The sequence below is a fragment of the Coregonus lavaretus genome, assembly GCF_964263955.1.
Source record: "Coregonus lavaretus genome assembly, chromosome: 26".
Classification (NCBI taxonomy): domain Eukaryota; kingdom Metazoa; phylum Chordata; class Actinopteri; order Salmoniformes; family Salmonidae; genus Coregonus; species Coregonus lavaretus.
Genome location: NC_140013.1, coordinates 1,975,001 through 1,995,993, shown reverse-complemented (window position 1 = coordinate 1,995,993; position 20,993 = coordinate 1,975,001). Strand labels below are relative to the sequence as shown.

Genomic DNA, 20,993 nt, shown 5'->3' with positions numbered 1-20,993 from the left:
CGAACGCTATAGGCTAATAGGTATGTCGGAAAAATTATTTATTTTAAACCAAAGCCACGAATGAGTGAGTCACTCAGCTTTATGCGGACTAAACAAATAAATTGCCTAAATAAACTAGTAAATGTAATAAATAAAACAAATAAATTAAATAGCTCAGGTCTTGACCTTTTTCCCTCCATATCCACAATGTCAAGTCAGTTTTGTTTTGGCTTGGCTAGCTAATACAGCTAGCTAGCTATCTAGCTAGCTAGCTAATATGATTTGAAAGATGCAGTAACACCAGATCAACAGCATCAGCTTTTTGGCCACCTGCCCCTGGTTCCTAGAGGGAAGTGGACTGCGGTGTGAGGGGATGCAGGATTGAGGGATCACTGTATCGTAGGGGGCTTTTCCAGACTACTGCTGAGGTGTGGTGGTCTTACTGGAGCTTTTACTGGCGCCAAAGTGTCACTCAGGTGGGTGCTACATTTCAGTAGTGGATGATCCAGCCTACTTACGGAGGATGAGCTGTGAACATCAAAGACGACGAGGTGCCCAATGTGGAGCTCCGTGGCCTGTTTGTCAGATGTTTCTAACTCCCTGCCTGTGTGTGTGCCATTCAGAGGGTGAATGGGCAAGACAAAATATCGAAGTGCCTTTGAACGTGGTATGGTAGTAGGCAATGTCCCTCTAAGCTGCGCACGTGCGTGGGTGATCAGTAGAGCAGTAGCCCGAGACTGCCGCGCAGCTCCCCAGGACTGCCGCGCAGCTCCCCAGGACTGCCGCGCAGCTCCCCAGGACTGCCGCGCAGCTCCCCAGGACTGCCGCGCAGCTCCCCAGGACTGCCGCGCAGCTCCCCAGGACTGCCGCGCAGCTCCCCAGGACTGCCGCGCAGTAGAAACATCAGCCCATAGAGAGAAGCACAAGATTGAACTTCACTCAACTTTATAGAGCAATGGTCACCAACCGGTCGATTGCGATTGACTGGTTGATCTCCAAGGCATTTCTAGTCGATCGCCAAACATTTCTGTAAAAAAAACTACGATAAAGCCTTGTGTTCCTATTATTATTTTTTGTCTCGGGCTGTTGGCGGTAGGTGCACCCGATTCAGCTGCCCTGTGCGCCGGGTGTCTGAAGGTACAAACTCTGCCTTCCCGGCGGGCCCGGAGAGCAAATCAAGTGCACTATAGGCCTACCGCTGGCCAATCGGATGGCTCAGTTTACAGTGTCTGCAGGCATAAAATACATCTACAGCAAAGTTGATACTGTGAGATTTCAAAATGTGTTAAATCATGGTATTTCACGGAAAACTTTAGATTTTGCATGAATGACTCATGGGTGAAATATGTGTGAAACCCCAATGAATGCACAATTAAAGGTTCTGACCATAAAGATAGGGGGCATTACAAGTGTTATCAGTTTAGAGATTGGTACTTAGAGTTTTGAAAATACACCACCTACAACTGAAAGATTCGCCAAATAAGTGATTGAAAAAAACTAACAAATTACAAGAAAATCATATGAAAAGTGAGAAAGTGACTTTGTGAATTTGTTTGTTGTACTCAGTAAATTGAAAATGTGCTTAGTCTGTTTAGATTATTGTCCTTAATTGCACCAAAGTGATTGAAAAGAACTGTAACATCATGCACGGGTGACAAGCAAAGCAGAGCAGCACAACTAACGATTGTTTGTCAGATAAGCATTAGCGAAGTATCTCCAAAGGTGTCTTAGCTTTCATAGTGTATTATGATGCATGAAAACTTGGACAGACAGCCTCTTCTGTCCATTGAGACAATGCTGCTGACCTGTTTCAAGGGAATGTATGTCTCTAGCTGACAACTCTGTCTGGATGCCTCACCTAAGCGATGTTGTGGGTGGTGCGGCAGGTTAACCTGTGACACAGGCTGTGTCCCAAATGTCTATATATAGTGCACTACTGTTGAGCCCTGGTCCCAAAAGGGAATAGGGTGCCATTTGGCACACAGTCCGTGTCACAGGAATAGGATGCCAGGGTCACAGGAATAGGGTGCCAGGGCCCATTTGGGATGCAGACACAGTCATCTGTATGTTAACAGAGTCTGCAGTGTGTGTGTGTGTGTGTGTTATGTGTTACCTGTGCAATACGGTGGTGCTGCAGGTTGATGACTCTGGACACAGCCATTTGAATGCTGCCAAACACCGCCACCACCTCCAGGATCTTATCGTCAAAGGACGGCGCCGTGAACGTCTTCAGGGAAGAGGACATGTAATTGTTAAAATACAATGAGTTTACAAAACATTAGGACCTTCCTAATACTGAGTTGCACCCCCTTTTGCCCTCAGAACAGCCTCAATTCGTCGGGGCATGAACTCTACAAGGTGTCGAAAGCGTTCCACAGGGATGCAAGCCCATGTTGGTATGGTAGCAGGTGCGCCTGGCACCTGCTACCATACCCCATTCAAAGACACAAATCTTTTGTCTTGCCCATTCACCCTCTGAATGGCACACATACCCAATCCATGTCTCAATTGTCTCAAGGCTTAAAAATCCTTATTTAACCTGTCTCCCCCCTTCATCTACACTGATTGAAGTAGATTTTCACCTGGATTCACCTGGTTAGTCAATGTCATGGAAAGAGCATGTGTTCCTTATGTTTTGTACACTCAGCATATGCCACATATATTGTGAAGAGCTGTGGTCGAGTGGCAACACACAATATTAACACCGCTTCATTTTTTCCACATTTTGTTGTGTTACTGTCTGAATTTAAAGTGGATTAAACTGAAATTTAGTGTCACTGGCCTACACACAATACCCCATAATTTCAGTGGAACTATGTTTTTAGAAATGTTTACAAATTAATAAAAAGCTGAAATGTCTTGATTAATTTTCTGTAAGTATTCAACCCCTTTGTTATGGCAAGCCTAAATACGTTCACACTGTGTGCAATAATAGTGTATAACATGATTTTGTTATGACTACCTCATCTCTGTACCACTAACATACAATTAATTTTCTGTAAGGTCCCTCAGTCGAGCAGTGAATTTCAAACACAAATTTAACCACAAAGACCAGGGAGGTTTTCCAATGCCTCGCAAAGAAGGGCACCTACTGGTAGATGGGTAAAAATAAAAAACAGCAGACATTAAATATCCCTTTGAGAATGGTGAAGTTATTAATTACACTTTGTAATCCATGTCTCATTTGTCTCAAGCTTAAAAATCCTTCTTTATCCTGTCTCCTGCCCTTTACTTACACTGATTGAAGTGGATTTAACAGGTGACATCAATAAGGAATCATAGCTTTCACCTGGATTCACCTGGTCAGTCTATGTCATGGAAAGAGCAGGTGTTCCTAATGTTTTGTACATTAACTGTACATCTCACGTGGTTAGTCACACATTAACACAACAACGCTGACTGGGAGGATTGATGTGATGTGGGTTAGATTTGTGCTGGGGTATTCTGCTTTTGTAGAGGGAAGGGGTTATAAATAATAATAATAATAATAATTTGTATTATTATTATTATTATTATAAAAATATTACTTATTTACATAGCACTTTTCAAAAGACCCAAAGATGCTTAAAACATTAAAAACAAAAATGTGGAGGAAACATGTGAGTACTGTTAATGTCATGTAATCTTTATGACCTTGTATTATTGTGTTATAAAAAAAAGATCCAGCTGCCTATGGAGTCATATTAGGATTTTGATTACACTTACATCATCCTCTTTGGTCCCGCCCCAGAAGTTGGTGCCGCCTGCGTAGCTGGGGATGTTCAGGACAGCTATGCCCTGCAGACTGGGGAGAGGGATAGGCCTCCCGTCGCACTGAAACACACACACATTATCATACTGTAACAGAACAAAACTGTCTGCATATGCTCTGTTACAAACACCCACAATCACAATAATAACACCAGACATTCATCGAAAAGTCCAAAAACAGATGTGCCAATCCCAAATTGCCCCTTAGGGTCAGGGTTAGAGTTATGGGATGACAGTCAAGTCTCTTTAGGGAATGGCACATTGAGGCGCGTGACACAGATAAAATAGTATATGACGTACATCATTGTCCGTTTCCATCTGTCGAAAGTACAACTCATCTATGCTTTTTTCCCCGGACGAGTTGCATACGTACAAAGGCGTATATATTGTTCTTTGTCTGAGAAGTTTTTTGTTGGACAATTTCAACTAATCTCCGTTGTCATTCATCCAGCAACGGATGACAGCCATTGAAAAACCATGGGCTCCATCCGGAATATTCAGACAAAATCTCAATGTGGCCGTACCCTTAGTTGCACCCACTTGGTTATTGTTGTGTTTTCTTACCTCCAGCAGTACCTTCTGCTCTAGGTTCTTGTAGGTGCGATGCAGCAGCTCCTTGGTGCCCAGAACCCCGTACCACATCATGTTCTTGGTGCGACTCCTGAACACAGACCGACCCACAGCTTAACACAGTGACCGAGCACACACACATATACTGTATACATAGAAACAAAGCACAACACAAAGAAATGTACTCTGTTCTACAAACAAACATTAGGCTCTTTGTGAAGAGCAGTAGCACATAAATGGAAGACATTGCTATTCTAAAGGACAAAACACACCGTGAGGAAGAACAGTTTAAGCAGCAGGTGAAAGCTAACATGTCGCGGCCACTCACTGCTTTTAGCCGTTGGTCTTTGCGGTTTGCCTGAGCTATAAACAGTCTCTCCAGGATTTGGGGTGATATTTTTGTGATATTTGCAGTAAGAAATGCTTGATTTTGCTGCGGCAATACAGACATTTTGCATGGCAATTTGCGAAGATTTGTGTCCAAATTATCACGGAAATGCACTGACGGGGGACTAATTTCGGACTAATTTTCAACAATTCTACGCATTTCGCCTTGGCTAACGCAGCGTTCTTATGCTCAAACATTATAAGAAAATCAAAGTGGGCCCCAATTGGTGTGCCCTTCTTGCCCGGTCGGAATTCAGTGTTTTTGGAATTTTCGATTCTCCCTGACTGTCTAGGTTTTACATTGGTGATTGTTCTTTCCACAATCTTTCTACATTCTTTCTATGTGGTTTTAGTCTTTTAAGTTTACACTGAAATTGATTTCTGAACTGTTTGGTCTGTTTTACACTGACCCAGACTAGACCCCTTGAGACCCAGACCCAATCTATCAAAACCCAGATTCTGTGTATTGAGACCATGACCAGACCAACACTGTATTTACGTGGTCTCAAGACAAAGACCACGAGATCAAGACTCCATCTCTGCTTATCACCCTATCCAGGACTGGGTCTATCTGGTTTAGTTAGCAGGGGCCTCCGCCTCATTCCTCAGTTACCTGCACTTCTCTGGATGCTCGTCCCGCTTATTGTTGAAGTCCAGTGAGATCTTAGCATCCAGGCCGATCCCAAAGTAGTTGTTCATCACACATTTCTCAGTGTAGCAGTCACTGAAACCAAACACAGTACAAGGTCACTCACGACTCTGGGGCAAGAGGTAGATGATGATGATGATGAGGTTGAGCTTAAAGGAATAGTTCACTTGAAAAGCATGGGGAAAGCAGGGACATGGAAAGAGGAAGGAAGAGATCTTTCCCATGCTTTTTAATACACCACTAGCTAGTTCAATCCGTTTCCACTAGCATTACTCCATGCTCCAAAGACGCTGGCCCAGGAGATTCTGGACGTTGTTTAATAACCAGCTAACAAACCTAAAAACAGTTTGCATGAAATGACAACACCAAAGGTATGTTGAAAATAAGCTAAAACCTAAAAAGTTAACTAACCCTTTATGGGAAGGAGGAGAAAGACTGAAACGTGGACACTCACAAGGTCTCTGGGTCGAAGCTGAAGGAGTCAGCGTTGACCAGCAGTCTGCTGATGACCGAACTGCTGGAGAGGGAGCCAGAGATACCAGCCCTGAGACCTGAACCCACACATAAACACACACACACACTTAACACATACTGAACACTGACAATTGAGAACAGAGAGAGCAAAATTACATCACAGGAATATAAAGTGTAATAGTGTCAAAAATATAAGTCAATTATTTCCGGTGTACTAGTGCTGAGCGATTAACAGAGATGTCGGTTATTTTTTGGTTTTTAAACAACTAATTGTCCAATGTCAGTTCAATTATTTGATTTCCATTTCATTCTGTTTTTTTCTGTGAGCTCAATGCGTACAATGCGCTGCAGTTTCTCTAGAGATTAATCAGATCATGCCCAAACTGTGCGATATAGTAGGGAGTTGTAGTTTCCAACAGGCCAATATTCTACATAATTATCAAGTTTTCTGCGCTAAACTAACTGCAATGACCATAATCCAATGCGCGCCTACTTGTCCGGTCTGTGTTTCTTTTACAGCCTGCTATGTAAGGGACAGAAGAATGCGGATCAAGAGGGGATACATAGAGAGCAGTTTCTTCGCGAGGTATCTCTACCTGAAAATACATGATCTAAGTAATTGATAGTTGGTATTCAGTAGTCATAAAAGTATGCTTTATTTACTTGAAAGAACTACTAAAATAGTGATTTTATCAGACAGCATAGGCAGCAGCTCTATAGAGGAGATGATGACTTGGAATGAAATAATCATCAAATAAAACAAATGTAATATACACAACAACTGAAATATTTTATGAAAGTAAAGTAATGCGAATAACTGATAGTTATTAAGTGATAAGCAGTAATGGGCAGTCACTACCATCATGGGACTTTTATTAATTGTTTTAGTCTGTGTTGTTACAGCATTTAACACACATAATGCAATCCTGATTTGTTTAAAAAAATAATCGAACCGAAACCGAACCGACCTCAAAAAGCACTAATCGCGCAGCACTACGGTTTACACAAGTATCCAAGGGGGTAGGGGTCGATTTGGGATTGGGGAACTGAAGGCCCTTGGTACAGAGCTGGTGAGAACTTGTGCCCTTACTTGGGTAGAGGATCTTGGTGTTGAGCATCGGCATGTTCTCTCGACTTCCTGTCTGGGCAGGAAGTGACGCAGAGCTGCCCATTGACAGGCTTCCTTTGCTGATGAGCTTTTCACAAGGAGTCTTGGACACTACGGGATCAAGCAGAGACACAGAAAGACATGAGACACTGGGATGTTGATTTAAGGCCCACTCTTTAATTTGAAAAACAACACACATTTAGAAGTGATAATCTTCAAGAATAAATGGGCACGCATCATTAATTAAAATGATCCGTTTTGTCTGGGCCGTCCGTGTGCATTAGGGCACGCAATGAAAAACACTTTAAAAGGTAGTCCTTCCCTGGTTCGGTCTGTTTTCTTACGACCCAGGTTAGGAGACTCAGGGTTCAATGACTGACCTCTGCGGACTGGATGGCTCCTGGTGCTGTTACAGGCGTTCCCACTGTAGGACGACTGCAAAAACAGCTTGTCATGCTCTTCCTCCTCCTCCTCCTTCTCTGCCCCCAGAGAAAACACCTCCTGAGTCTGGGCATTCTGCTCGTCCACCACTGATAGAAGAATGGAGAGGAAGACCGTTCAGCAACAAGAGTAGGTACAGTGCCTTCGGAAAGTATTCAGACCCCTTGGTTTTTCCATATTTTGTTACATTACAGCCTTATTCTAAAATGGATTAAATACAAATTATCAGCAATCTACACACAATACCTCATAATGACAAAGCGAAAACAGGTTAGACATTTTCGCAAATAATAATAATAAAAAACAGAAATACCTTATTTTCATGAGTATTCAGACCCTTTGCTATGAGACTCGAAGTTGAGCTCAGGTGCATCCTGTTTCCATTGATCATCCTTGAGATGTTTTTATAACTTGATTGGAGTCCACCGGTGTTAAATTCAATTGATTGGACATGATTTGGAAAGGCACACACCGGTCTATATAAGGTCCCACAGTTGACAGTGCATGTCAGAGCAAAAACCAAGCCATGAGGTCGAAGGAATTGTCCGTAGAGCTCTGAAACAGGATTGTGTCGAGGCACAGATCTGGGGAAGGGTACGAAAAAATGTCTGCAGCATTGAAGGTCCCCAAGAACACAGTGGCCACCATCATTCTTAAATGGAAGAAGTTTGGAACCACCAAGACTCTTTCTAGAGCTGTCCACCCGGCCAAACTGAGCAATCAGGGGAGAAGGGCCTAGGTCAGGGAGGTGAAACCGATGGTCACTCTGACAGAGCTCAAGAGTTCCTCTGTGGAGATGGGAGAACCTTCTAGAAGGACAACCATCTCTGTAGCACTCCACCAATCAGGCCTTGTAGAGCGGCCAGACAGAAGCCACTCTTCAGTAAAAGGCACCTAAAGGACTCTCAGACCATGAAAAACAAGATTCTCTGGTCTGATGAAACCAAGATTGAACTCTTTGGCCTGAATGCCAAGCGTCATGTCTGGAGGAAACCTGGCACCTTCCAACAGGACAACGGCCCTAAGGGGGCTTCGGGACAAGTCTCTGAATGTCCTTGAATGGCCCAGCCAGAGCCCGGACTTGAACACCATCAAACATCTAAGGAGAGACCTGAAAATAGCTGTGCAGCAACGCTCCCCATCCAACCTGACAGAGCTTGAGAGGATCTGCAGAGAAGAATGGGAGAAACTCCCCAAATACACGTGCCAAGCTAGTAGCGTCATACCAAAGAAGACTCAATGCTGTAATCGCTGCCGAAGGTTCTTCAACAAAGTACTGAGTAAAGGGTCTGAATACTTATGTAAATGTGATATTTCCGGGAGTTTTTTTTTAATTATAATAAAATCAAAAAAACTGTTTTTGCTTTGTCATTATGGGGTATTGTGTGTAGATTGATGAGGGAAAAAAACAATTTAATCAATTTTAGAATAAGGCTGTAATGTAACAAAATGTGGAAAAAGTGAAGGGGTCTGAATACTTTCCAAAGGCACTGTATGTTGAAAACGTAGAGGAGAGAGGTAAAACCGCTCTCTTTTGGATGAGTATAGATAGCAACTATATTATCTCAGGGTCGGGGTACGTCCATTCCATTTCACCTCACTCAATTCAGGAAGTAAACTGTAATTCCAATAACTATCATACTCTGCAAGTCTGATCTGAGACATGGCTACAAGGAGTCCTGCTCTACTGTGGCAACTGCTTTTCATGGAGGTCTGAATTGGAATTGGAAATTCAGGTTACTTTCTGAATTGACCCCAACAGAACAGAAGTAGCAGTAGGAAGGTAACATCTCACCTTTCTCAGTGTGCTCGATAATCTGCCTGATGGCTTTCTTCAGGCTGTTGGCTCTCAGCATCAGCTGTTCCCTGGGTTTAAAGATGGCTGTCAGGGGCCTGGGGGAGCACGGGGGGCGGGCGGGTGATGGCACAAGAACCTCCTCGCCCTCTTCCTGCTCCTCAGTGATGGTGGGAGGAGGGGCAGGCATCATAGTAGATGCCTGTGCCTCCTCGTTGAGTGTCTTCAGCAGCGAGTCCAGCTTCTCCTTCAGAACCCCACACTGCAACCAATCAACACAGATCGTATTCACTTCATTAGTGCAAACATGGCTGGAGGGATTATCCACCATATTTCCTATACCAATTATTTACATAAAATCAGTGAAGGGATGTGAACAACTGCACACGTTGGGAGGAAGGTGAGATAATTGGTACAAAGCAATGGTTCCTCACAGCTTACCTTTTTGGCCATAGCCTCTGACTCCTCTGAGCTCTCCTTGTTCTTCTCATAGGCCTTCCCCACTCGAGCCACAAAGTCCTTCACTGTTTCACACAGTACCCTACGAACACGCACAACACAGTCAGGGCAACGGAAACCTACTCCTAAATACACTTGCGATAGTGAAGCTGGACATAAGAAACGGTATGGACATAGCAGGTAGGCAGACTGATTGAAGCGACAGACATACTTAGCCGAGGAGATGACCACTGAGTGCTGATCTGAAGTCAGGATCTTGGACAGGTGGGCCGCCACAGAGTCCTCATAGGTCAGAATATGTTGCACCTGTGGCACAGGTAACAATCAAGGTCGAAAACAGGCTAGTCTTTAGGAAATGTGTCTTCAACTGCACAGCATCACCACATACAGTGCATTCATGGTCAAAACATGTTGATACGACAGTAACTAAAATGGGGAGAAGTCTGACAATCTCTCATGGCTCAAAGTGGAGGAGAGATTGACTTCATCACTAATTGTTTTTGTAAGAAGTGTTGACAAGCTGAATGCACCGAGCCTTCTGTTAAACTCCTAGCACACAGCTCGGACACCCATGCATACACCACAAGACATGCCACCAGAGGTCTCTTCACAATCCCCAAGTCCAGAACAGACTATGGGAGGCGCACAGTACTACATAGAGCCATGACTACATGGAACTCTATTCCACATCAGGTAACTGATGCAAGCAGTATAATCATATTAAAAAAACAGATAAAAATACACTTTATGGAACAGCGGGGACTGTGAAATAGACACACACACACAGGCACAGACACACGCATACGCACACAAACGCTTGGCAGCAGCTTGTTTACAGACAGATTATTTCACTAATAATTCACTGTATCACAATTTCAGTGGGTCAGAAGTCAAGACCTCAGAAAAAAAATTGTAGACCTCCACAAGTCTGGTTCATCCTTGGGAGCAATTTCCAAACGCCTGAAGGTACCACGTTCATCTGTACAAACAATAGGACGCAAGTATAAACACCATGGGACCATGCAGCCGTCATCCCGCTCAGGAAGGAGACACGTTCTGTCTCCTAGAGATGAACGTACTTTGGTGCGAAAAGTGCAAATCAATCCCAGAACAACAGCAAAGGACCTTGTGAAGATGCTGGAGGAAACAGGTACAAAAGTATCTATATCCTCAGTAAAACGAGTCCTATATCGACATAACCTGAAAGGCCACTCAGCAAGGAAGAAGCCACTGCTCCAAAACCGCCATAAAAAAGCCAGACTACGGTTTGCAACTGCACATGGGGACAAAGATTGTACTTTTTGGAGAAATGTCCTATGGTCTGATGAAACAAAAATAGAACTGTTGTTATTGGATATATTGAAGCAACATCTCAAGACATCAGTCAGGAAGTTAAAGCTTGGTCGCAAATGGGTCTTCCAAATGGACAATGACCACAAGCATACTTCCAAAGTTGTGGCAAAATGGCTTAAGGACAACAAAGTCAAGGTGTTGGAGTGGCCATCACAAAGCCCTGACCTCAATCCTATAGAAAATGTGTGGGCAGAACTGAAAAAGTGTGTGCGAGCAAGGAGGCCTACAAACTTGAGTCAGTTACACCAGCTCTGTCAGGAGGAATGGGCCAAAATTCACCCAAATTATTGTGGGAAGCTTGTGGAAGTCTACCTGAAACGTTTGACCCAAGTTAAACAATTTAAAGGCAATGCTACCAAATACTAATTGAGTGTATGTAAACTTCTGACCCACTGGGAATGTGATGAAATAAATAAAAGCTGAAATAAATAATTATCTCTACTATTATTCTGACATTTCACATTCTTAAAATAAAGTGGTGATCCTAACTGACCTAAGACAGGGAATTTTTACTAGGATTAAATGTCAGGAATTGTGAAAAACTGAGTTTAAATGTATTTGGCGAAGATGTATGTAAACTTCCGACTTCAACTGTATATACAACAATGTAAGTCAAACAATATTACAACAACAAACTCATGTGGATAAGCTACAATTTCAGTTCATGGGAGGGGGAGAGTTAGTGTTGTTGGGCAGAGTTAGTTATTTAATAGTTACCTGTTAAAGACACCTGTCCACAGAAGTAATCAATCAATCAGATTCCAAACTCTCCACCATGGCCAAGACCAAAGAGCTCTCCAAGGATGTCAGGGTTAAGATTGTAGACCTACACAAGGCTAGAATGGGCTACAAGACCATCGCCAAGCAGCTTGGTGAGAAGGTGACAACAGTTGGTGCGATTATTCGCAAATGGAAGAAACACAAAAGAACTGTCAATCTCCCTCGGCCTGGGGCTCCATGCAAGATCTCACCTCGTGGAGTTGCAATGATCATGAGAACGGTGAGGAATCAGCCCAGAACTACACGGGAGGATCTTGTCAATGATCTCAAGGAAGCTGGGACCATAGTCACCAAGAAAACAATTGGTAACACACTACGCCGTGAAGGACTGAAATCCTGCAGCGCCCGCAAGGTCCCCCTGCTCAATAATAATAAATAATAATATGCCATTTAGCAGACGCTTTTATCCAAAGCGACTTACAGTCATGCGTGCATACATTTTTTTTGTGTATGGGTGGTCCCAGGGATCGAACCCACTACCTTGGCGTTATAAGCGCCGTGCTCTACCAGCTGAGCTCAAGAAAGCACATATACAGGCCCGTCTGAAGTTTGCCAATGAACATCTGAATGATTCAGAGGAGAACTGGTTGAAAGTGTTGTGGTCAGATGAGACCAAAATCGAGCTCTTTGGCATCAACTCAACTCGCCGTGTTTGGAGGAGGAGGAATGCTGCCTATGACCCCAAGAACACCATCCCCACCGTCAAACATGGAGGTGGAAACATTATGCTTTGGGGGTGTTTTTCTGCTAAGGGGACAGGACAACTTCACCGCATCAAAGGGACGATGGACGGCACCATGTACCGTCAAATCTTGGGTGAGATCCTCCTTCCCTCAGCCAGGGCATTGAAAATGGGTCGTGGATGGGTATTCCAGCATGACAATGACCCAAAACACATGGCCAAGGCAACAAAGGAGTGGCTCAAGAAGAAGCACATTAAGGTCCTGGAATGGCCTAGCCAGTCTCCAGACCTTAATCCCATAGAAAATCTGTGAAGGTCAGGCTCGAAACATCAGGCTCGAAACCTTAATGACTTGGAGAAGATCTGCAAAGAGGAGTGGGACAAAATCCCTCCTGAGATGTGTGCAAACCTGGTGGCCAACTACAAGAAATGTCTGACCTCTTTGATTGCCAACAAGGGTTTTGCCACCAAGTACTAAGTCATGTTTTGCAGAGGGGTCAAATACTTATTTCCCTCATTAAAATGCAAATCAATTCATAAAATTTTTGACATGCGTTTTTCTGGATTTTTTTGTTGTTATTCTGTCTCTCACTGTTCAAATAAACCTACCATTAAAATTATAGACTGATCATGTCTTTGTCAGTGGGCAAACGTACAAAATCAGCAGGGGATCAAATACTTTTTTCCCTCACTGTATATCTGAAGACAAGTGTCTAATGACTCCATAAATGGCATGTAACTGCAATTGTACTCTAATTCAATTAAAATTATCAGGATGTGTATGACAGGAATGTATGTAATTGACAGGTACCTCAGAGTCATCGCTGCAATCCTCCGTCACCATGGAGCTGGAATGTTGCCGCGGGAACTTCGTCTCGTACACCATAATACTCCACCTGGGCACAAAATAAAAACAATGGATAGTTTACGGGCTGGGAGTTTTTTCTTCCTGACCTGACCAGGAGAAACTTCTTTGAGTAATGATAGCTGGCTTAAAGCTACAATATGTAACTTTTTGGGCGACCCGACCAAATTCACATAGAAAATTGAGTTATAGATCTGTCATTCTCATTGAAAGCAAGTCTAAGAAGCAGTAGATCTGTTCTATGTGCTCTATTTCTATGTTTCCCGTTCTTAAGTTTAGTTTTTTCGTCTTTTATTTTCGGTTTTGTACACAAGCTTCAAACAGCTTAAAATACAATATTTCTGGTTATGGGAAACATATTTCACAGCGGTTTCGATAGTACAATGATTCTCTACACAATTACTGCTTGTTTTGTCACATAAACTGAAATTGGGCCAACTGTTAGAATTTTAACAACCAGGAAATGGTGGAGCGATTTCTGCATATGGTTCCTTTAATGGTGTCTTTTTAACAGTTAGTTACCTGCTCTTCCTCCCTCTTCATCCCTCTCTCACCTGTCAAGCATCTTGGTGATTATTTCCCTCACCCCCTGTTCTCTCTCCTCCTCCCTAAGTCTCTTTTTCTTTCACTCCTCACCGTCCTCCTCCCTCTCCCTCACCTACCTGTCGAGCATCTCGGTGCTGGCTCTCTACAACTTCTCCCCCCTCTACCTCCTCCCTCCCTCTCTCTGTCCTCCTCCCTCCCTACCTCTCTTACCTGTCAAGCATCTTGGTGCTGGCCCTCTCAAGCTTCTCCAGTATTTGAGGCAGCTGTGTGTCGTCGTCGCAGGCCGAGCCCCAGCCCAGGACACGGGCGAGGTCATTTCCTGTCCCCAGGGGCAGAACACCCAGCTGGCACTGCAACACAACAAGTTATTTATCCTGTTACAACTGACCCCTGTTACATTTAGCCCTGTTCTCCCCCATTTAATCCTAATTCAGAAAACATGAATACAGCTCACTTATACAAAATCTTTGATTAGTAACTCCTACCATTTTGTTTTTGTCATAGAAATGCATATTGATGGTTATAGTTATTATCTATTGAATGGTGAAATTACCTACTCATTCATTGACAAATTATGCTATTTTGATGGTTTCAGCTTGATTTTTCACATGTATTACATGCTCTAGGATGTTGCAAAAGTCATCTCCTCATTAAACGACAAATGATACTGTTTTGATAAGAGTTATTTTATGACAGGTATTTTAAGTTGATGGTGTTAGTGCATTTTGAAAGAGAAAAGTGTTGTTTTGGCAAACACAATTGAGTTTAGTGGGATTTGGTAACTGTTTTGCAAAAGTGAACCCTGTTTCGAGCAAAGAGTTCGTGTAATCGAGAAAAACGAATACATGTGAACAGAGTCCGGAAAGCCAGGACTTCACTACCTCACAACCAGCAGAGGGCAGTGTCTGTTTGTTTATCTGTCCATCTATCTAATAGAGGCAGGCAGTGTGACAAAACGGTATCTTTGTTACTAGATTGTTGAAAGAGGAACAAGGGAAACATGAGAGCGGCTGGCTGGCTGGCACAGTAGCCAGAGCTGCCTGCTAGGCTCAGGGCTTGCTTAGGGATGATGGGAGCGTAGCCAAAGCTCTTTCTCAATTCGTCTTTTCTCGAGTTCTCTCCTCGCCTCCTTCCCAAAACCCATTGGATGAGAAAGTCTGATGTCCAAGAACGTGAGTAATCAAGGAAACACGAATTGAGAACGAGCCCAAGATTCAGTGGGTGTAGCCCAACTGATGGAAGTTTATTTTCAGCTCAGTGCAGATGAAGGGGGGGTGTGTGAACTTGCCTGTTTGTGGAGCGTCAGAGTGTCGATCTCAGAGAGGACCCAGCCCACGCTGCCGTCACCCCCACACACTAGGATCCGGAACGTGTCGAACTTCTGGAAGAGCCGCAAACTAGGAGAGACACAGAAGAGAGAGCCCTCTAAGACAAGCAGCAATACACACACAGTGCCGTCGGAAACACACACAGCATGTAAGACGCATGCACGTACGCACGCACACAGGGCAGACTCACCCGAGGTGCGGCCCCCCGTTCATGAGGTCAAAGACTTGGGCGGGGTTGAGCAGCTGTTTAAAGCGCCGCAGGAACTTGATGCCCTGGTTGTCTCCGCTTTTACTGTTGACGAACACCAGGAGAGGGCTGGTGCAGGAGGGCGGGCAGGTGGCCTTCCAGAACCCTGAGGACCAATGACAGGCAGATGAGGAACAATGAAAAACAGTAACAGACAGATGAGGACCAATGACAGGCAGATGAGGACCAATGACAGGCACATAGAGGGCCACAGACAGGAACAGCATCCAACCCCTGTTGCCAGGAGAGTAAACAAGGTCCGGAGTCAGGAGCTTTAACCGCTATACCAGACTCTGGCACACACCTGAACTTCTAGGGTCGGTTTCCCGGACACAGATTAATGGAGAATCTCCATTGAGCATGCTTTTTAGTCCAGGAATAGGCTTAATCTGTGTCTGGGAAACCAGCCCCTAACATCTAATAAGAAAGAGCGTATAAAACAAAACAAAAAATGCTACGTTAACATTCCCAAAATGTCCAGGTTTTGCTTAAAAAATTGTTGAAAAATTCTGAATTTTGTGCTTATTACCTTATAATTCCGAGAGTCTTCCAACTGGGATTTCTGGAAAACCTGGGAATTTTGGGAAAGTTTTGAATTTCGCAACCCTAGGCCTAATGAACACTCCCTGGCCGGTCACGCAGACATCCCTATGTGTCCTGTTCACCCACAAACACAGGTGTAAAGTGAAGTTGCCCCTGATCTTGGGTCAGTTTAGCACTTTCCCCAATAATAGTTAAGGTTAGGATTGGGGGAGGGAAAGCTCACCGTCTGAGTCGATGCTGTTGAGGGCTGTGGGGGGGATGACCGACACCTTACACTGCCCCAAAGGACACTTAGTGGATAGCTGCTCCTTACACACCATGTGCACCTGGACATAAACATGCATGCACGCATGCGCGCACACACACACAAACACACACTCTATTTTTAGTCAGAGCATTACGACAAGTATGTAGAGTCAACAACCTGATAAGTACAATGGCCTAGTGACTGTTGTGAATGTGTCATGAATCAGTGCATGCAGAAATAAAAAATACATGACTACTGTATTGTGGCTGCTGAAAAGTATAGTAATGCAGTTTGCACTTATCCGATTTGCACTTATCCCTCAAAAACATACCCAAATACGCACGCACGCAGACTCACCATGGCCTTGCACCAGAGGCAGCGCCAATCCTGCAGTCGGAGCACACTGCCACACGTCTTGTCACACACTGTACACTTAGCACTGACCGGCAGGTTGCCCTCCAGCCACTGGTGAGGCAAAGAGATCTACAGTGAGGGAGAAGTTACTGTTATTTTCAGTAAGTATTTATTTCTGTCATCATTGCCTTGCAAACACTATGTGGTTACACTTTTCATGCCAATAAAGCCTTTAGAATTGAATTGAGAGACAGAGCGAGAGAGTGGGTTAGAGAGGGAGGAAGGGAGGGAGGGAGAAAGAGGGCAGGAGAGAAAGAGGGAGAGAGAGAGGGGAACCATCCTTTGCCCATAGACAACAAATTGCACTAAAGGGAAGCCGGATGTGGAGGTCCTGGGCTGGCGTGGTTACATGTGGTCTGCGGTTGTGAGGCCGGTTGGAGATACTGCCAAATTCTCTAAAGCGAACTTGGAGGCAGCTTATGACAGAGAAATGAACATTAAATTATTTGGCAAAAGCTCTGGTGGACATTCCTGCAGTCAGCATGCCAATTGCACGCTCCCTCAAAACTTGAGACATCTGTGGCATTGTGTTGTGTGACCAAACTGCACATTTTAGAGTGGCCTTTTATAGTTCCCAGCACAAGGTGCACCTGTGTAATGATCATGCTGTTTAATCAGCTTCTTGATATGCCACACCTGTCAGGTGGATAGATTATATTTGCAAAGGAGAAATGCTCACTAACAGGGACGTAAACAAATTTGTGGCAAAGATTTAAATACGTTTTTTGTGCGTCTGGAAAATTTCTGGGATCTTTTATTTCAGCTCATGAAACATGGGACTCTTTCAATGTTGCATTTATATTTTTGTTCTGTGTAAATGTGTAGGCTGCATTTCTTCACAAAACTAACAACACAGTGGCATATTATTCCAGCAGTTTTAAACTCTATATGATAAAAACATTTGAAAACGGACTTGAGATATTTAGTAATGCAAACAAATAGTTTCTTTCTGGTGAGTTTGTCTGAACAGCATCCTCTTACCTCTCAAATATCCACCACACAGTACAAAACCAAGCCCTGTCCTGCTTTATACACACTACACCACTGCTTTTAGTGCTTTGTTCCCACAGGATGTTTTGTACCCAAAGTGTGAGTGAATGAGTAAGGGCAGTGAGTGTTTATTTATTTATATTAATTTTTTATATTATTTATTATAATTTATTTATGTAGTAGTGAATGGGAATTAGCTTTGAGAACAAACTGATTGACCCTGTTGTACAGTGAGGGAAAAAAGTATTTGATCCCTTGCTGATTTTGTACGTTTGCCCACTGACAAAGAAATGATCAGTCTATAATGTTAATGGTAGGTTTATTTGAACAGTGAGAGACAGAATAACAACAAAAAAATCCAGAAAAATGCATGTCAGAAATGTTATAAATTGATTTGCATTTTAATGAGGGAAATAAGTATTTGATCCCCTCTCAATCAGAAAGATTTCTGGCTCCCAGGTGTCTTTTATACAGGTAACGAGCTGAGATTAGGAGCACACTCTTAAAGGGAGTGCTCCTAATCTCAGTTTGTTACCTGTATAAAAGACACATGTCCACAGAAGCAATCAATCAACTCTCCACCATGGCCAAGACCAAAGAGCTCTCCAAGGATGTCAGGGACAGAATTGTAGACCTACACAAGGCTGGAATGGGCTACAAGACCATCACCAAGCAGCTTGGTGAGAAGGTGACAACAGTTGGTGCGATTATTCGCAAATGGAAGAAACACAAAGAACTGTCAATCTCCCTCGGCCTGGGGCTCCATGCAAGATCTCACCTCGTGGAGTTGCAATGATCATGAGAACGGTGAGGAATCAGCCCAGAACTACACAGGAGGATCTTGTCAATGATCTCAATGCAGCTGGGACCATAGTCACCAAGAAAACAATTGGTAACACACTACGCCGTGAAGGACTGAAATCCTGCAGCGCCCGCAAGGTCCCCCTGCTCAAGAAAGCACATATACATGCCCGTCTGAAGTTTGCCAATGAACATCTGAATGATTCAGAGGAGAACTGGGTGAAAGTGTTGTGGTCAGATGAGACCAAAATCGAGCTCTTTGGCATCAACTCAACTCGCCGTGTTTGGAGGAGGAGGAATGCTGCCTATGACCCCAAGAACACCATCCCCACCGTCAAACATGGAGGTGGAAACATTATGCTTTGGGGGTGTTTTTCTGCTAAGGGGACAGGACAACTTCACCGCATCAAAGGGACGATGGACGGGGCCATGTACCGTCAAATCTTGGGTGATAACCTCCTTCCATCAGCCAGGGCATTGAAAATGGGTCGTGGATGGGTATTCCAGCATGACAATGACCCAAAACACACGGCCAAGGCAACAAAGGAGTGGCTCAAGAAGAAGCATATCAAGGTCCTGGAGTGGCCTTGCCAGTCTCCAGACCTTAATCCCATTGAAAATCTGTGGAGGGAGCTGAAGGTTCGAGTTGCCAAACGTCAGCCTCGAAACCTTAATGACTTGGAGAAGATCTGCAAAGAGGAGTGGGACAAAATCCCTCCTGAGATGTGTGCAAACCTGGTGGCCAACTACAAGAAACATCTGACCTCTGATTGCCAACAAGGGTTTTGCCACCAAGTACTAAGTCATGTTTTGCAGAGGGGTCAAATACTTATTTCCCTCATTAAAATGCAAATCAATTTATAACATTTTTGACATGCGTTTTTCTGGATTTTTTTGTTGTTATTCTGTCTCTCACTGTTCAAATAAACCTACCATTAAAATTATAGACTGATCATTACTTTGTCAGTGGGCAAACGTACAAAATCAGCAGGGGATCAAATACTTTTTTCCCTCACTGTAGGTATAATTCCAGACGTCTTTAACAGCAGGAATAGTGCGCACGGGAGCTATAGGCTACTACTTGTAATCAACAATTTGTTGAATACATTGATTATAAGGCTGAAGTGAGTCTATATAGGCTTTACGTACATACATTTCTTGATACACTGTCCATATAGGATATTATGGATTTTTTAAACCCGTTTTTTAATGTTGCATGTTTTTTCTTTTTAATATTGTATGACATATTTTATGTATGCTTTTGCATAATTTTAATTATGTTTAATAAACCGGCTATACTGCACTCCTATCTAGCAGGGGTTCAGGGGACCTATTTTTGAGGAGCCCTCACACAGCTCCAGGGTGAAGTTTCCCCTAGGTACAGATCTAGGATCAGCTTCCCCTCCCCAATCCTAAACCTACCCAAGATCAGCACTCACCCCATCCTCATCTTCGATGATGTCCTTCCCAATGGATGCCAGAGTAGTCCACTTGCAGTTGTTGGTGGCTCGGACAGCACAGCGTTTGTGGGCCTTGAATTTACACACTGTGGGAAGGAGAAGCGGCAGGTAGCTTAGTGGTTAAGAGTGTTGTGCCAGTAACCGAAAGGTCGCTGGTTCTAATCCCCGAGCTGATTAGGTGTAAAATCTGTCGATGTGCCCTTGAGCAAGGCACTTAACCCTAATTGCTCCTGTAAGTCGCTCTGGATAAGAGCGTCTGCTAAATGACTAAAATGTAAAATGAGAAATGCATCAGATTGATACACACACACACACATACAAAAAGACAGACACACAGACACCCACATGCACACACTGTGACGCAACATTACACCAGTACACAGAGACAGATGGTGTGTTAGATAGATAGCATTACCTTTGACATTGCGTTTGGATAGAATAACACGAGGGTGAAGTTACTAAAGATCACCCTGATACTATGTGTTGGCTATAGCATTTCCCTTCCCTGCCGCATTGCATTACAGTGTTGCTTGAACAGATGTAGCATAGAGCATCCCAAATGGCCCCCTATTCCTTATATAGTGCACTACCAGAGCCCAATGAGGCCAAAGTAGTGTACTACACAGGGAATAGGGGGGCATTTGGGATGCAGATGTAGAGATCAGCAGCAGCAGTGTAACCCACTTCCCACAACGATACAATGTGCCTTCAAGGCCCAAACTGTGATATACAGCAGTTTTGGTTCATTCTCCCCCTGCTGTGCTCCACATACATTCCTGAGGCTCCTTCTAAGAAAGCCAAGAGGAGAGATGTATGTTTTACAAGCTTTTTGGACATAAAGGGTCTGGGACAGTGTCATCTGTATGTGCCGGCGTCTGGGGTTAACTGAAGAAATGCAGCAATTCCTCTCTCAGAATGAACAATGGTCCCCTTTTGGGACAGTTTATGGCTTTTGGCAGGTGACTCTAGCTTCTGGAGTGTATGTGTGTGTATAGGGGGAGTGGAGGTATAATTGTGCTGTACTAGGCCGTTTGTTAAGAAGTAGCTTTGAGTGGTATATGTTGGGGAAGGGAAGTCACTACCCTCTAGGGCAGGGGTAGGCAACTAGATTCAGCCGCGGGCAGA

The 20,993-nt window shown here is 43.8% G+C and overlaps 1 protein-coding gene across 2 annotated transcripts in view; it reads right to left on the bottom strand.

Moving 5' to 3' along the window:
* The window catches only part of LOC311102129 (diacylglycerol kinase delta-like), a gene marked incomplete at its 5' end in the record, with an annotated part of 86,554 nt that overhangs the window by 20,909 nt on the left and 44,652 nt on the right, over positions 1-20,993 (bottom strand). For both annotated transcript variants that reach the window (XM_084143364.1, XM_084143365.1), the window contains 17 exons: positions 2,093-2,206; positions 3,685-3,792; positions 4,294-4,390; positions 5,300-5,410; positions 5,790-5,886; positions 6,900-7,028; positions 7,298-7,447; positions 9,154-9,415; positions 9,595-9,694; positions 9,824-9,918; positions 13,239-13,323; positions 14,049-14,188; positions 15,127-15,235; positions 15,357-15,519; positions 16,180-16,282; positions 16,561-16,686; positions 19,848-19,954. In XM_084143364.1, the coding sequence (XP_083999490.1) occupies positions 2,093-2,206; positions 3,685-3,792; positions 4,294-4,390; positions 5,300-5,410; positions 5,790-5,886; positions 6,900-7,028; positions 7,298-7,447; positions 9,154-9,415; positions 9,595-9,694; positions 9,824-9,918; positions 13,239-13,323; positions 14,049-14,188; positions 15,127-15,235; positions 15,357-15,519; positions 16,180-16,282; positions 16,561-16,686; positions 19,848-19,954 (2,096 nt within the window). The remainder of the gene's footprint in view (positions 1-2,092; positions 2,207-3,684; positions 3,793-4,293; positions 4,391-5,299; positions 5,411-5,789; positions 5,887-6,899; positions 7,029-7,297; positions 7,448-9,153; positions 9,416-9,594; positions 9,695-9,823; positions 9,919-13,238; positions 13,324-14,048; positions 14,189-15,126; positions 15,236-15,356; positions 15,520-16,179; positions 16,283-16,560; positions 16,687-19,847; positions 19,955-20,993) is intronic.